Source organism: Cervus canadensis, chromosome 5, assembly GCF_019320065.1.
Source record: "Cervus canadensis isolate Bull #8, Minnesota chromosome 5, ASM1932006v1, whole genome shotgun sequence".
Lineage (NCBI taxonomy): Eukaryota > Metazoa > Chordata > Mammalia > Artiodactyla > Cervidae > Cervus > Cervus canadensis.
In genome coordinates, this window is record NC_057390.1 from 1,140,861 (window position 1) to 1,157,866 (window position 17,006).

General features: G+C 50.0%; 1 protein-coding gene across 9 annotated transcripts in view; it reads right to left on the minus strand.

The window, feature by feature from the left end:
* BCL2L11 (BCL2 like 11) overlaps nucleotides 1-17,006 on the minus strand; it is a 99,372-nt gene that overhangs the window by 47,330 nt on the left and 35,036 nt on the right. For 8 of the 9 annotated variants that reach the window (XM_043467739.1, XM_043467735.1, XM_043467734.1 and 5 more), the window contains one exon: nucleotides 1,942-6,260. The exons of the other annotated variant lie outside the window; for it this stretch is intronic. In XM_043467739.1, coding sequence (XP_043323674.1) covers nucleotides 6,165-6,260 — 96 coding nt within the window. In that variant the 3' untranslated portion in view covers nucleotides 1,942-6,164. Of the gene's footprint in view, nucleotides 1-1,941; nucleotides 6,261-17,006 lie in introns of those variants that run through there. 9 annotated transcript variants of the gene reach the window in all.

The window sequence follows — 17,006 nt, forward strand, 5'->3', positions numbered from 1 at the left end:
ATGAGATGGTTAGACAGCATCACCAAATCAGTGGAATGAATTTGAGTAAACTCTGGGGAAATGGTGGAGGACAGAGGAGCCCGGCATGCTGCAGTCCATGAGTCCACAGAACTTAGCCACTGAACAATTATTGATAGGAAAAACTTAAAACTCAACTAAAAATAAGCAAAGCCCTTTAGAGAGAAAAAAGCAGATGCCAACTATGTCTGAAAAGATCATCCTACACAGAAGTGGAAAATTTGAATTTGGCCAACACCCCCGCCCCAGGCTGGTATCACCCTGCAAAGGATTGGCAGAATGTTAGCAGGTGGTCGTATGAAGTCGGACAGACACTACGGCAGCACGTGTGAGTCTGTTTCAGCTCTTCACCCTGAACCACCACCCAGCCTCTCTCCTCAGGCTGGCGAGGTATGGGTCACGCAGCACCAAAGATGCAGGCAGGGCACAGCAGGACACCAGGGATCAGAGTGGAGTGGAGTCACTACGGAAAAACCTACGACCTCTAAGTCAGAACCACATGCTGACAGCACAGCATTTATAGAAAAGCAAAACTGCTGAGTAAGTAAACACACACACATGCACGTGTGCTGTGGAGAAAAGGGGCTGGAAAAATGAAAAAGGGCTGGAAAAACACAAACTCCTGTCTTGGCAAGGAAGCAAGATTAGAAACAGGAGCCAGAACCACCACTTCATTTGAGGGGTGTGTGTGTATCTGCGAATCTCTGTTTCATAGGTTCAGGAGAGGAATGGACTAGGAGTTAGGGGTTGTGTACGTGTGTGTAGATGCAAATTGTTACATATAGAATGGACAAACAGAAGCTCCTACTGTATAGCACAGGGAGTTATATTCAATATCCTGGGATAAACTTGGGCTTCCCAGGTGCTGCAAGTGGTAAAGAATTCGCCTGACAATGCAGGAGACACAGGAGACTAGTTTGAACCCTGGGGTGGGAAGGTCCCCTGGAGAAGGAAATGGCAACCCACTCCAGTAATCTTGCCTGGGGAATCCCATGGACAGAGGAGCCCGGTGGGTTACAGTTCATAGGGTCGCAGAGTCGCACACAACTGAAGTGACTTCAGCTGCACACAACTTCAATTGTGTGAAGCTGTGTGAAGTGACCTCAGCATGCACGCCTGAGAAACTAAATGGAAAAGAACATCAAAAAGAATGTATGTATGTGTATAACTGAGTCACTTTGCTATACAGCAGAGATTAGCATGACATATGTACTGCTTGTGTAATTCAAATGAAAAGTAAGAATCTATTACCTGCTTAAGACAAAGTTCACCCAGTCTTTTAACTTGCCCAGCACTTATTTCAGAGTAGAAGTGGCAAATTATGTAATTTATTTATAGGATTTATAGGAATTCATAGGATTTTATAAACTGTATCCCCAAAGTCACCTGCAATTTCTCTGACATCCCTAAACCAGCTCCCACCTGCCACGCATCACAGGGTTCCCCAAACTCCACGGCCCCTTTAGAGGACAGCAGCGATGAGCTGACCACAGATCTGGGCATCTGTTGATTTCCGGCTTCAAGCAGGTGCTATATAGATAAGCTATTAAGAGTCACACAAGACTTCCATTTTCTGAATGTTCTTCAGACTACCAAGACAGGCTGAGATGGCAGGGTATCGGCTATAATCACTAATCAATACAGTTTAGACCTGTGACCTAATACTCCACAACCAGCCCAGATGCTGAGTCATACCTGACTACGTGGGCAGAAAATTCTGCAGTTGCTCTCACCAGCCACTTCAAAACTTTAAAGAGTGGTTTGCTTTTAAGTATACTACACAGACTTGACTTCAAGCGACAGTTCACAAAATCTGCATGTTGGGAATACATTCAGTGAACGACAAGGGTAGAGTGTGGGTGTGTACATATCCATGATTTCAGCTGCTTCTCCACCATTTTGTGAAATAAACAGCTCGCCAAAACTAATTGAAAGTTTTATTTATATAAAATTCATTACGAACATAAAAGATTGGGTTTCTTAAAAAAAAAAAAATCTGCAATTATTTACAGCAGTATTGCACAAGTAAAGTGGCAATTACCCTGTCAAAATCCATCAGTGCAAAACACAAGCCAGGGAAACTGCAATACAAATGCTACATACGCTGGGTCCTAGTGAAAAGTTACAGACAGATCAGTGCTATTTATAAATGAGTACCTGATGAGTTCTGATACAGTAACTAGTGGTCACAGAACCTGGACGTACAAATTAGAGAGAGCTTCTAAGGTCTGAAATCCCCAAATCGAAGTAGTCAAGTTATTCAGCTGGGAGCTTGAGGGTGCTTCTTACACACGATGCCGTCCGGAGCAGGACAGGTGTTACCCCAGCTGGTTTAGCGACACGTGTGGTCATGTCACTGCACACGTGTGTGCAGAATGGACACACACAGGCACCAAGCTAAATCAGCAGGGGTGACAAAGCCATCAACACAGAACCGCTAGAAAATCTCTTTCAAGCTTTCACCTCTTTGCACCCAGGCGAGTGGGGTTCAGACCCTTGCTTGAAGGCTTTGGAGAAGCAGAAGGAAGGTGTCACCCTGAAGACGCAGGTGGATCAAATGCTGGGACCAAATGGTTCAGGGTTAGGGAGAGGGTACGGGCCTGTACAGTTAGTTCCTGAAGATACATAGTAGAGTCTGCACCTCAAAGCAAAGGAAGCCACAGAGAACAGTTGCGGGGGGGGGGGGGGATTCAACTACTTATCAGTTGCCAACAAAGGTTAGTAGTGTGAGGTGGTCCAGTAGTCACTTGGGAAGCAGGGCAACTGGTCAACCAGGGCGTTCAATCTGCCTGGTCTCTGCCTTCAACAGTCTCACGGCAGCACCTGCAGAGGTGGACGTGCGCGTGTCTCTGAACACTGAGCTGTCAGGCGTAAATCTCCAATGGAAAAATCTTTCTCACTGCTAATAGTAAGTGTTCTGTTTTGTAAGATATGGCCTGAAGTTAACAGCACTTGTTTCTATGAAAAGCTAGCTGTCCAGGAATTAGAGAGTCACCAGAAAGTTCTAGAGGAGAATCTGATAGCCTATCAGATTTCTGGTCTCTCATTACGGTGCCTAAACACAACCCTCATCATGAGGACAGCAAACCCACTGGACTAGAAATACCAGGGACCAAAGCTGGAGGGCCACGCTGGGGAGACCAAGTGGCCTGCCATGAGCTGACCAGTCACCACCTCAAGAGTTAAAGCAGTTAACAGGACAGCAGGGGGCAAAGGGGAAAGGGAGGTCAACACTCTGCAGAACTTAAGACATTAAATAAGCCAGAAATAAATATACAACATTCCTACAAGTTACAGCATTATGAAACAGTAGGACACATTACATAGAAAAAGAATCTACAATATTTACATCCCTCAATTCTGAAAAAGTTTAGTAAAAACTGATTTTTTTTTTCTTTTACTCATTTAGGCTGTACAAAATTTTACAAGAAAGTAAAGGACACATAATTGCACAGACATTTGGCTCAGTTGATAAGTAAAATATGACTTCCTAATCTAATAAATAGTAAAAATATATACAATATTAAGAAGGAGAAACAGGAGAAAGCTATAGCCCACTATGTACATTTTTTTTTTTTTAACCAAGGGAACAAAAAAAAATCTTTATCAATTCAGTTCTATGGAGGGGTCCAGGTAATTTGCAAATTCACTCATGAAGTTACTTTCATGCGTTTATTGTATTTCTGTGAAAACTCACAGGACACTTTCTACAAACGTCACATGAGACCAGGTGGTCAAGGCACAAAACCTGCATTAAGTTTCCAACAAGGGACCGAATTATTTTTGCTTTCTACAAAAAGTCAAAGGAAGGAAAAGAAAGACATCAAAGGTACACCTAACCATGGGCATACCTTCTGCAGGGAGAGGCTTCGTGATCAACAGATACATACAGTACAGGGATGTCTAGTCACCTCTCAAGTCCCGGGGGCAACATCCTCATTTTAAATACTTCTACAATTCATAGAATCTCTGATTTCCTCACCAGCTGCTTCCACGGCCAGCCCAGGGGGCCTGCAGGCCCCCAAGCCCAAGGTAAACTTGCAAGTGGGTGAGCAAGCGCTCAGCCCCCCGGGGCACTGGTGCTGAAGGAATAAAGTGCTCCAGTCCAAGAGACTGGCCCATGAATATGGAGATCCTGGGGGGGAGTGTCCCAGAACCAAATACGTCTTTGGTGTGTGTGTGTCCAGCAGGCCCACGGCTGCAATTCCATGGACCGCCTTAACCACTTGCATGGACTTGAGGATCCAGCGGAGGGGTTCAAGACAAAGGGTCAAAGGACTCAGGCTGAGACTCAACACAGCTTTTAAAACAATTCAAGACCCCAAGAAGCTACTTGGGGAAAAGAAAATGTTTGGAAGGAAAAATATTTGGAGTCAAATCTCTACCTAAGGAAAAAGTATATATGTAACATATATATATATATATATAAAACTATAAAGATACAAAAAAGAATCAATTTTTCCAACCGATAAGGTAAAAACACTGGTCCTCGAAGGGCCAAAAGCAAGCATGACAGTTGTTGTTGGCACTGTTGACTTGTTTGAAAAATCATGTATGTCTTTTAAAAAAGCTGTTTAATCAGTTGAGGTTTCAAAAACTGTAAGAGCGATGGGGTTCACAGAATGACCCCCACCTCCCTGCTTGCAATGCTCCCTCAGTTGTCTGTCTTGGTTCTCCCCAGTAGTTTAACTGCCTTTGAAAAGACCAACCAGCTCGTGAGCTTCCATTCTCTGCCATCCTCCTGGCAGGTGTGAAGGAAGAGCACCCCCAACCGAAGTGGCTGCAGGAAGGGGGGCCTGACAAAATCCAGCGGTCCCAGGAGGTGGACAACTGACAGACATCCCTGTGTCTGATGGCATTCTTTTTTTTTTTTTTTTTGATGATGGCATTCTTTATGAGAACTGCTGAGAGCAGAAGGAAGCCTTTACTTCAAAGAGCGGTTAGCCAAGTGTGAGCCATTGAAGGCCAGATGAGCTCTGAGTTGGATGAAAAGCCAGGATGCCCAGGAAACAGCTGCTTAAAGCCCTGCCACAGCCGCTGCCAATTCTCACGAGGGCTTGAGCGTGGCCCCCTGCAGCTGAACCTGGCCACAGGCGGGCAGATCAGTCCCCTGGAGCCTTAGGCCGAGAGCCCACCCTGTGTGGCGGGAAAGCCGACAGCAAACCTGGTATCATGACTGCCCTGAACCTCTGCAGAGCACTTCTGAACAAGTCCATCAGAGCAGGCGAAAACCGACAGCGAGCACTTCCCAGTGGGTAAGCTACCAAGAGACAGGCTGACCTATGTCTGATACAGGCTCGGACCATGGAAACAGTCACTGGACCAAATGTATTCATCAGTGCCCTGACAGGCTGGAAGAGCATCACCAAAGGATGTAAGCAAAACACACACACACAAGAGTAAAATTTTGCCACAGATGCAACTGAATTTTAAGGAGGTAAGTAGGTATTTACACAATGGGAGTGGCATGTCAATACAGGCTGACAAAGGACCTCTCTCTGCCCCTTTTACCAGTTCCATTTCATAAAAACTTTTTTGGTATTAATAATGATTAAAGAAAAAAAAAAAGGGTCCAAGAGGCAATGACTGGGAAGGGAGGAGCCATGTCATACCTCTCCTGTTTAAAAATGCTGTATGGTGACCTCTAAAAATAAACTAAGGCAGCTTTATAAATGAGCTGGCTCAGTTTCCACTGCAGAGTTTATATAATCCTCTGAGAGTAGGCAAAAGGTTCTTAAAATTTTAGTACAAAAATCACTCATGAGTTGGTTAAAAAGTTTCCATTTCCTTTTTGAAAAACCTGCTCTTATCAAAGGTGGGAAAAAAAAACACACACCCTGCATGTAAACACCATTCTTGCATAAAATCTTGCTCCAGAGAACCATGATTTGTACGTCGTTTTTAAAAAAAGAGAATCCCTCCCTCATTTACATTCACAACAAGCTTCCGTTGGAAAGTCGGCCGCATGGTGATGAACAGACAAAGGTCAGGTCCAGATGCAGCGTGGTGTCCTCCGGGGACGTGCCGGCTGGCTCTCCGCCCGCCCTTCCAGCGAAGGCCCGCAGGCTGCACGCCAAGGGCGCCGGAGCACCCGAGAGCCCGCATGCAGGGCTGGCCGGCCGAGACGAGCTCAGCGCTGCGAGCCGTCACTGCATTCTCCAAACCAGGCGCACGATGTAGCGCAGCACGCGGAAGAGAACCATCTGCGGGCGGCCCTCGACAGCCTGCGGACGCACGAGGACCTGCAACGAGAAGACAGAAGCCGCTCACTGCCCAGCCCTGTCCTGTCTCAGGCGGGGCTGGGGGCGGGCGAGGAGGGCACCGGACTTCCGGGAGCCACCAGCCCCGCGGGGACCACTGAGAAGGGCACGGCTCACCCCGGTGCCAGCTCTTCCCAGAGCTGTCACCCCTCAGGAGCAGGGGCGCTGAGCGATGCTCTTCACAAAGTGACCGAAAGGCTGCTTGGGAGACTCAAAGAGGGTCCCTGAATCCGCTTCTCCCTCTAAAAACCACATAAATCTGGGGGACTTCCCTGGTGGTCCAGTGGCTAAGGCTCTGCTTCGAAGGCAAAGAGCAGAGGTTTGATCCCCTGTCGGAGAACTGAGATCCCGCCTGCCGCGGTCAAAAACAAAACAGCAACAACAAACGAAGACTGCACATTCTTTCCACGGGTGACGTCACAGCTGACCAGAGCTGCCTGGGCCAGGGAACCCAGCAACCACTGGAAAAGGAACAACCCAACGCAGGCCGAGAGCAAAGCCGCCAAGATGGCGTGGTCAGGCTCTGTCGCCCCACGCTTTGTAAACAGTGACTGTGTGACAGCTGAGGCCATTTACGGCACTCTGCACGTGCATCATGAGGCACTCGCGTGGTCACGGGCTACTGCGCCCTGCACGCCTGTGTGAGCTTCACTATGAAAGCCCTGCTGCATCAGGGCGACCTGGAGCGGCATCGTGATTGTATGAAGGGACACTTTGGCTATGCTATGATTGCGCTGTGGCTATGCTGCGCCAGCCAGGACAGAAGAAATGTGTCTGCGGTTCCCGAGGCTCCTCGCGTCTCCTTCCAGCCTCTGAGCTCACGCCTTGCCTGCCCCAGGCTCTGCAAACAGTGCAGTGTGGACACCAGACAACTGGCGTCAGGAGCAGGATGAAAGGCGGTACGCCCACCACCTCCGCCCAGGTGCTGAGAAACGTCACCCTGAGCTGGGGTCCCGTGAAGACAGGCATGGGGAAAGCAGACGGGAACTCAGTGGATGCAAGCAGCTAAGTTACTGACACTCACATCTGTTTCAGGCTCCCTTAAGGGTGCGTTTCGGGCAGCTGTGACTTACTTGAGAAGTCACTGATTCGGGGTGATTTGCCCCAAGAAGCTAAACAAAGTGAGGTGCTGACGTGCCCCCCTGCCTCTGGCGCGAGGCAGCTCTTCTGGGTGCACGCTGTCAGCCCAGCACAGCAGCCAGGGTCAGCAAACAGGCGGAGCCAACCCCTGCCCCTCCAGCCCTCACCCCAGAGCGGCAGGCAGAGAGCGGCGAAAAACAGAACATGTCTATTTGCTGGTGACCCCCACAGGTTTAGGACAAGCTGAGTACTGCTCAGAAGGAAACTGCCAGGCTATTGAAAGTCTCAAGGTCCCCCGTCTTCCAGAGCACGCCCACCTTCGGATCTAATCCATCTTGCGGGTGAGTGCAGGGTGTAAAGGCTTCCCCGATCGGTGGTTCATCGGTAAATAATCTACCTGCCAACGCAGGAGATGCAGGTTCGATCCCTGGGTCGTGAAAATCCCCTGGAGGAGGGACTGGCAACCCACTCCAGTATCCTGGCCTGGAAAATCCCACAGACAGAGACGCCTGGAGGGCTACAGTCCCTGGGGTCGCAAAGAGTCGGACACGACTTTGCAACTAAAAGACAACAGCAGCAAGCAGACTCAGAGCAGCCGAGGCTGGTGACAGAGACCACCTGCTTCCCCGGCAGGAGCTGCGTCTCTGCTCAGGTCTGACTCAACACCCCAGGCCAGCTCTCTGCTCTGTCTAAAGCTCTCCATCAACCCCTTTCCTCACTCTGGGGGGCTGGTCTTTTCCGATGCAGAAACGTGGGACCACTGGCCACGGGGCAGGCTGAGGACGGGCGTCCCCTCCCAGACCTAACTGCCGCCTGCAGATGCCAGCTGCAAGCAGGGTTCCCTCCTGGCCGCTGTTTACACAGCCCTCTGGGGCGTGCTGGACGGGATGGAATTGTGATAAGGCCTGAGCACTTCCCTTGCTCCTTCCAGAACCAGACTGGAGGAAATCGGCTTTATGTAAGCGATTCCTGTAGAGGCGTTCCGTAACCACAGTCTGCGATTTTTATCTGCTCGACACACAAGATTGCTTTGTTTTGATTTAACTTTCTAAATTACTTTGCTTCTTCGGGGTGAGAATAATTTAGGGGAAGGTTAATTTTAGTTGAGACTAATATTAACAGGTTGAAAGAGGCTTATTCAAAATAAAACCACGATTTACTAAAATGAAGAAAGTGTACATGGGGCTGGGCTAAGCCATTGCTTCACGATGGGGAAAGACATCTTAAAGCCGTCTGGCTGGCCCTGGTGGCCTTCAGGCGGGCCAGAGAATGGAGTCAAGATGACCCCACGAGGGGACCGGGTCACACGCAGGGATGGACCCTGACTGCTGACCCTTGGCCAATTTTATATTCCAGAAATGGAATTATCTAAGAGGAGAAAACCTTCCACGCACACCATGAGGACAACAGGTGCAAAAGAATTTTTTATTAAGAGTTTTGCTTTCGTCTCACATGAAAAGAATATGCGGTGGAGATGCAAAGACATGCCAGGGTGGCAGGAGAATGCAGGAAAAATTTGGCGAAAGGGACAGCCAGCCCCTGACCAACGAGGAGATGCTGCCAGGTCGGGGTGAGTGAAGACCGGGGACGCCTGGCCCGCAGACGGCACGCGGGACAGCCCAGCACACGCCATCACTCCAGCGGACAACCGATTCTGGACGACGTTCAATGGAGGAAGCCATTACCGCTGATTCCGAGAGCGGTGCCAGCCCAGAGAGCCCTTGACAGCTGGCCCAGCCAACCAAAGCTGCTGCTGGCTCACACCTCACAGACAGCTGGAGGATGGGCAACTCCCGTCAGGGTGGACATGCTGCCCTCCGACACCTGCAGAGGGCACAGAGATCGTCCCGCCAGTGGGAGTCACCAGCACACACGAGCGAGAGGGCCTGGACTTCTGGCCTCCAGGACTAGGAAAGAAAGCCGTTTCTGCTGTTTAAGGCCCCCGGCCTGTGCTCCAGCCACCCTAGCAAACTAACATAGCCGTGCATGCTCAACCATCGCGCCTACGCCTTTCCCTGTAAGTGAAAAACAGCGCTTCCCAGCTTAAGAATTGCATAATGCTGCTTTAGTCTAAACCATAAAAACACTTTATAAAACTGAACACGCTCCTAGGTTCAACTCCTTTCTGTCTCACAGTTTCCTCTTCTGCTCATCCACACATGCACACAAAGTACAGTATCCCATCCCACTGGGACTTCTGTCTCTGTGGTCTAGATCCGGGTCCCCCTGACGGGCCTTGCCCCTCTCTGGCCGAGGGGCTCTGGCAGCCCTCACACGGGCCCGCATGACAGGGAACACCTGACTTCGAAGCCTGTCTGCACGCAGTAGGTCTTGGGGGCATTCCTGAGTCACAGCCCACCGCATGGGATGCCTGTGGTGCTGCCATCAATGGGAACAGCTGCAGAGAAAGCCTGGGCCCCAGCCCAGAGGCCAGGCAGAGGCCAAGTGCAAGCGCCCGCCTTGCAGACTGAAAAGCACCCACGCGTGCCAGTGAGACAGAGGCCTTGCACCAAAACAGTCAAGACGCGGATGGTCCTTCCCGTCCAAAGAGCAGATGTGACAATGCGCTCTGCCGCGCTGCTTTGCTGTCATAGAACGCGGCACCGGCCACCACCACGGTTTCAGCTCTGGGACCACCCATCACACATCGGGGGATTTTAATTCCATCTGCAGGCCCAAATAATCATGGCCAAACACGCTCTCTTGCCTGGGAAGCAGGCGTGCAGGATGCAACAGAGATCTGGAGAGACTTCCCTGGTGGTCCAGGGGCTAAGACTCTGTGCTCCCAAGGCAGGGATCCCACATGCCATGGAGCCCTGATCCCGTGGGCCACAACCACGAAGCTGGCGCTCTAGAGCCTGCGAGCTGCAACTACTGTGCTCGCATGCTGCAAATACTGAAGCCTGTGCATCCAGAGTCTGTCCCAACAAGAGAAGCCACTACAGTGAGAAGCCCATGGAGAAGAGCCCCCACTCACCACAACTAGAGAAGGTCTGCTCAGCAACAAAACACAGCACAGATAAAAATAAACACTTTTTTAAAAAAAGTATTTTAAAAAATGTATTTTAAAATACTCTCCCAGACTGCCCTGGAGAACTGGTCAGGCGGACCACGGCACACCCGCGGAGGGCAGCTCTGATTCCTCTTTCCTATCCCGCAGGCGGAGATGAGGCCGGGCTCTGCAAAGTCCACAGGACACACCAGGCCTTCTGACTTCATGCGCCCGAGCCTGGGGACTCAAACAATCGCCCACTGTCACCGCTAAACAGAACCACCTAGCACAAGCCTTTTCTCTTCACGATCTCTGAGCCAGCGTGGCTCTCTTGCGTCTCACAGACCGAGCCTGAAGATCAGGAAACACCAGGGGACCTGACTGCTTGCCTTGAGTTCCAGCACAGAGCAAGACACACTCAACAATCGCGGCTCCACAGGCCTCACTGGGCCCGATGACTCGGTAAGTACCACCCTCAGGTTCACTCGGCATCATCACTCAAGGGGGCTTACCATCAAAACCAGAGAAATGCACAAAGCGCAACAAAAATAAAGGTTGAGTAAGGCCATAAACATGATTAAGAGAGACTGAAAAAAAAAAAGGAAAAGGAAAAGAAGACTTACCCAGGGAACTGGGACGGAGATTTGGTGCCACAGAACCACAGTTTAGTTAAGAGTTTTCTGGCAGTCAAGGTAACAGTGGCAACACGACACTATTTTCTCCATCTTATCAAAAAAAAGCACAATACCAAACTCTTGGAGACAAACCAAATAGCAAGGTATACCAGAACTCTGAGACTCTGAGTGATTTAACTTGTTCAAAAGCTTGCTTCTTAAGAGAATTTCAACATGAATGCCTAAGATGTCCCAAACTTTTTTTTTAAAAAAATACAGATTTATCTCTCAGTGGGAACATGTTACAGGAGACTGAGTTCTAGACTCTGAGACCAGGAAGGACTCTTACAAAGAGAGAACCTCTGCTCCCGTTTGGGCAAATGAGGACACAGTGTCTGCCCGGACGTGGGGTGTTTGCTCTTCCAGGTGCATCTTCCGGAACAACGCTGAACGCTGTCACGATCTCAGGGCACAGGGTGAGGCGAGCAGCAGAGCGGCCCCACTGCTGGGTGGAAGGCCGCCACCGCCCACTCACAACGCATCAGTCTAAACGGTCTTTTAAACGACCAGCCAGTGAGACTACAGGTCAGAGAGGCACAGGGCCCGCATATGACGACTCGACGTGGAGCTTGCTAAGACCACTTGGTCTCTCTCTCTCCACTTTCAGACCAAGAACCAGAGTCAAGGGGCAACTCAGCTGGGATTCCAGCCTGAGCCCCACATCCACTGCTGTTCTCAGGTGTCAGACTGATGCTGCCCGAAGACCAAAGTCACTTTCTATTTGTCACCAAGGCAACAGGAGTATTTGCATAGCTGGTGCCTAACAAGCTTTGTTTTCAACACAGCTGTGGAAAGAGCGCCAGGGGATCCCCTTGGCCGGATGTGGTGCCCCCAACCTCCCAGCACCAGGAGTGAGATTTCCCACAGCACTGCACCCAACTCCCACCAGGGGGGCAAGCGATGCCCAAATGTCACAGAAAGACCGTATGGTCATGAATCCCACCTTCTGACTGTCAATACATCACTTCAAAGCATCTATTAAAGGTGATGCTTTTGGTAGGGCAAATAGCCACTTCCCTCACTAACCTGGCATGCACCAGATTTTCTTAGCCCAGTATCACCCCTAGAAATAGAAAACTTGTTGGTTTCCAGGCCCCATGCTGGCTGAAATGAAGAACCCTGGCCCATGACCTTCGAGGGATATTGCTGTGCCAACCACAGAGCAGCCAGAGATGGCAGTGACCACTCTAGCACCAAGACACCACTTGAGGAAATATTCGATTCAGAGCAAGCACACGTGGTTGTCAAAGACCCAGGCTCCAGAAAACGCTAATGAGACATAAACACTTTAACCACAGCCCAAACCCCTCTGCTTTGGCTCAGCCGGGAGAAGTCGAGCGGAGGATGACGTGATAGGCTGATTATTTCTGTACGTCTGCAGGAGGACTGAGCCTCCAGTGCATCACCATTTCCTCCTCAAGAGATAAAAAATACCCAGTTAGACCTCTCTGAAGTCCCCCTCCAGGCACCTGCATCTCCAAATGGTTACGTGTTGATGGCCTGCGGTCCCCCAAGGGCCAGGCAACCGTGCAGGTGTGCCCACCTGCCACAGCACGACGGTGCCCTCACGGGTGATGTGAGCAGGCCCGTACCCAGCTTGGTGCCCACCCAGGCATTCACCCACACACCAGCGCCTCAACCCAGGCTCACAGCTGTGTGACCCAGATAGACACAGCATGTCCGGGGTCCCCCCACCCGACATTTCCTTTAACAAGCTGGGTACTTATCAGGTGAACAAAGTTACCAGCATCTCTCCTTCTATAAAGATCAATGGAGAAAAGTCAATTACTTTTCAGAGTGAGAGAAAACAGCCCTGGTGGATGACAGCATTTTCTAGTTCCACCTCTCAATACTTTAGATTTAACTGTCACTACACATCCCGAAGACAATGACTGAATATGGGGCTCCTGAAGGTGAAGGGATGGAGTCAGGGATCACGGACCCTGCACTTGTCCAAGAGCTGTTTCTTCTTACAAGATTACACTTCACCCTCCACAAGAAAGGCTTTGTCCAGAAAACCTGCGATCCACAGCTGCCGTTATTGATGGAGATAATCTGAACCCCATGCTCTCAGAGAAGGCGTGTGTGCAAGGCTCTAAAATCCACAACTGCTTCATTCAACTCCAAGGAAGACACTCACCAGGCCTGAAGACTGTATCGCACATATATGGTAGACATCAATTAAAGTATCCTAATCATAGCTGTTTTTGCTACAAAAACTGTCACTCTATCAACCTGTGTGAGCGAAGTGAGAAGCACCATCTCGTGAGATACCACGGGTCTAGTTTCAATGCTTAAGATGCAGATTTTTCATTATTCTTTTTTTCAGACAATAATATAGAGCATTTTATTTTGTTTGACTCCAACATTCAATTAACGAAGCCTTCAAAAGAGGACCGTCTGAGAACATGCATCTCTGAGTCTATGTGTGGTTTATGCTATTACCAAACAAGTTGCAATTTTGACCTCTCCCTGTCCACTATCTATAGAAGATAGATATCTTCTTCAAAAATAAGGATCGAACATCAGGTTCATGTATCTTACAGATGACCCTTGAACAAGATGGCTTTGAACTGTGCAGGTCCACTCATACATGGATTTTTTTCAATATGGTACCTATTTTTCATTTTGTTAAATGAAAAATTAAATTAGCTAAGTGCAGGGAAAAGTTTGTGTTCAATTAGAGATTATGCTATGTGGAATCAGTTGAGTCCTGATGCCATCCAAACTGCTTCAGCTTCCTGCCCTTGGGTGAGTCATTTACCAACTCCTCTGTCTTGAGGCAGAGATGGTAGTGATGGATTTCTGTTTGTGTGGAGGGTCGTGCCCCAAGCCCCTCCGATGTTCAAGGTCAACTAACATGAAAATGCTAATGTGTTGACACCAGTTTTCCTGTTGCTCCCCTCAAAACCAGCCTGTAAGCCTCGTTTTCTTCCCCACTTCATCTAGATCAGGGATACACTTTCCTCTATATAGTTCAGTCAATTCATGCCTGCACATGCCCAGGACCAAAAGTAGGAGGCAGACAGGGGAACAAAAGATACACTGTTTCTTGAGATCAAACAATGGAAAGGTTTTCATCCGCTTCTGGCCCATCTAGAGAGCCTGTCCGATGGGCATCAAGCGTAGTGTCCACTGCAGGCCCCTACCAGGACATCCCCAGGTCACAGCAAACCAAGCGCAGCCTATGTGAGTGCAGAGTGACGGGCTGGGCAACCTGATGGCCAGGAAAGGTGAACATCCCAGTCTGGGTACTGGGAAGGGCAGGCACGCAGGTTAGAGAATGGGGGGGCGGGGGGGCTAATCACCCCATCACAGCCCTGGACTACAACCCCAGCCAAGCCTGAGAATCCCACCCAAGTGGACACCATCCTTGAGAACCGGCCGTGAGCACAAAGCATCCCATGCCTGCAAGGGACCAGAGTCCATGCTTGCTGACACTTCCTCCAGCAAAGGATCTAGGACTTGCACTCACGCAATTTCTGAATTGTGGACGAAGCCAGAGGCAATCAAGAACAAGAAAGCTGGCAGCCTGGGTGGAGGCCCCCACCCATGGGGCAGAGGCAGCCTCGAGCAGGGCTACTGAAACACAAAGAGATGCTGCTGCCCCCAGGCTTCCTGCCAGCTCCTCGCCCTCTTTAGAAAGCCCCAGAGAGAGATGTGGCTTCCTGCAGGTCCGCTGACAGCCCTGGCTGCCCAGTGTTCCAAAAGAGCCCTCTCCCCCACTCCCAGGGGTCCCAGAGAGGACGACACGGGGAGCCGTGGGGCCAGGACACTGTGTGGCTGCAGGTCATCCACCAGCAAATCCCAAAGGAATCCCAGAGCTCGATCACCTCTTCAGCCCCTTAGGTTCTGTCCCACTACAAGCGTGCAAGTGACCGGGGTGCCAAGGCACTGTAGTGCCTGATTATGGCAGGGAGACACGCCGGAGGCTGCCACTAGCCAATATGAGCCTCAAATTAAAGTGAGCATGCTCAGCCACTTTAGCCATGTCCAACTCTTTGCGACCCCATGGACTGTAGCCCACCAGGCTCCTCTATGAGAATTCTCCAGGCAAGGATACTGGAGCGGGTTGCCTTGCGCTTCTCCAGGGGATCTTCCACCCAGGGGTGGAACCCGAGTCTCCTGCATCTCCTGCACTGGCAGGCAGATTCTTTACCCACTTAGCCACCTGGGAAGCCTGAGAGAGATGTGTAATAACCTGTTGAACTGATCAGGGACCCATGAACTTATTTTGATAAATGAAGTAAACACAGGGGAAATACACCCATGAAATACCCACACTTTCCTTCCATCATGAATGGGAAGTACTGATTTGCAGTGGAGGGTACCACCTCTGACCAGGGGCTCTGGAATGAGACGGATGGACACCCGTACCTCCTGATACAACGCATGCAGGAGGACACAACGCCACACTGCTGGGACCACTGGCAAGGCCTGCACGCAGCCCACAGGTGACAGCTCTGTCATGCTGCTCATTTCCCAACCATGCCCGCTACACTGTGGTTACTGGTTACGTAAGAGAATACGCTTATTCATGGGAAGGACACGCTGATGAATTTAAGAATAAAGGAGTATCGTGCCTGCAACTTCTCCAATAGTTCAGAAAATAGTCTGCACACAGGTAGGTGTGAGCAAAGTGAAACTGAAAGCCGCTCAGTGGTGTCCGACTCTGTGTGATCCCTCGGACTGCAGCCCGCCAGGCTCCTCTGTCCATGGGATTCTTCGGGCAAGAATACTGGAGTGGGTTGCCATGCCCTCCTCCAGGGGATCTTCCCCACCCAGAGACTGAACCTGCGTCTCCTGCATTGCAGGCAGATTCTTTACCATCTGAGCCACCAGGGAAGCCCCAGGTATAAGGGAGGAGGACGTTAAAACACATGTGGCAGAGTTAACAGCAGGGACTTGGGTGGCAGATACAAGAGGGGTCTCTGTACCATTTCGCAACTTTGTTGTAAAACGCTGCAATTATTTCAAAACCAAAAATTACAAAAACACAGCATGCATGGAGCAATAAAACTCCCCTCAGGTAGGCAGGCCCTGGCAGGGTGGTTTGGGGAGATGACGCTGAGCCCCAGAGAGAAGGGGACGTGCACCTGGGCTCTGAGCTCACCTGGGCCTCTCTTACCTCCCGAGTCAAGGATTCAGATACCACAGCTTCGAGCACAGGCCTCCCCACCGCCCTCAAGGGCACTGACCACGTGACAACTACATGATAGTTTCCGCTATCGCTCTAACTGCAAAATCGGGAGAACAGCCCGTCAGGCTTTGCAGGGCTCGTGGCAACAAAAGACCAACACCTCACAAAAGGTACTGGAGCCATATTAAGTAGCCAAGGACACCAAATATTTAAAAGGCCATGACCCACCATAAAGCAGGGAAGCAGCAACAGACTCTGCCCGCCAAGAAGTGACACCTCCCAGGGACAGACAGCGCCCAACTTGAAAGCAAAACGCCTCCCATTTCCCGCTCAGATGTCCACCCCCCAGCCGCCCCTCACCCCCACCGTGTTCAACAATGGCCCATCAGTGTGACTGCAGACCACGGACCGCTCGGAATCTGACAAGTTTCAAGACAGGCGTCCGAAGCCCTGGGGTCACTGGGTCACCACTCCGAGTTTCAGTCTGAACAGGCTATTTATAAGATCTGGAGAATATGTTTCATTTTAGAAAAATCACGTTTTAAGTTACAGTCTGTCCCCTTCTCTTACCCCAATATTCTAGCCTTTACAGAAATCTAGAGTCTTTTGAAGGATTAGCGACTCTGTATTTTTGCATTGGTTCTTTTTTTTAAAAAGAGATGCCAAGGTTTACAATTACAAAATACTGCAGCATATCACAATGAAACTAACTTCTTATTTTACCCAAAACACTGAGAATAAATAGGTTACATCTCATTTGGAAAAAAAACAAAACATGAACATCTTCTACATTAAACCATGCAGTAACACTGGGTGGGGGAGATGGAGCGGGAAGGCATGAA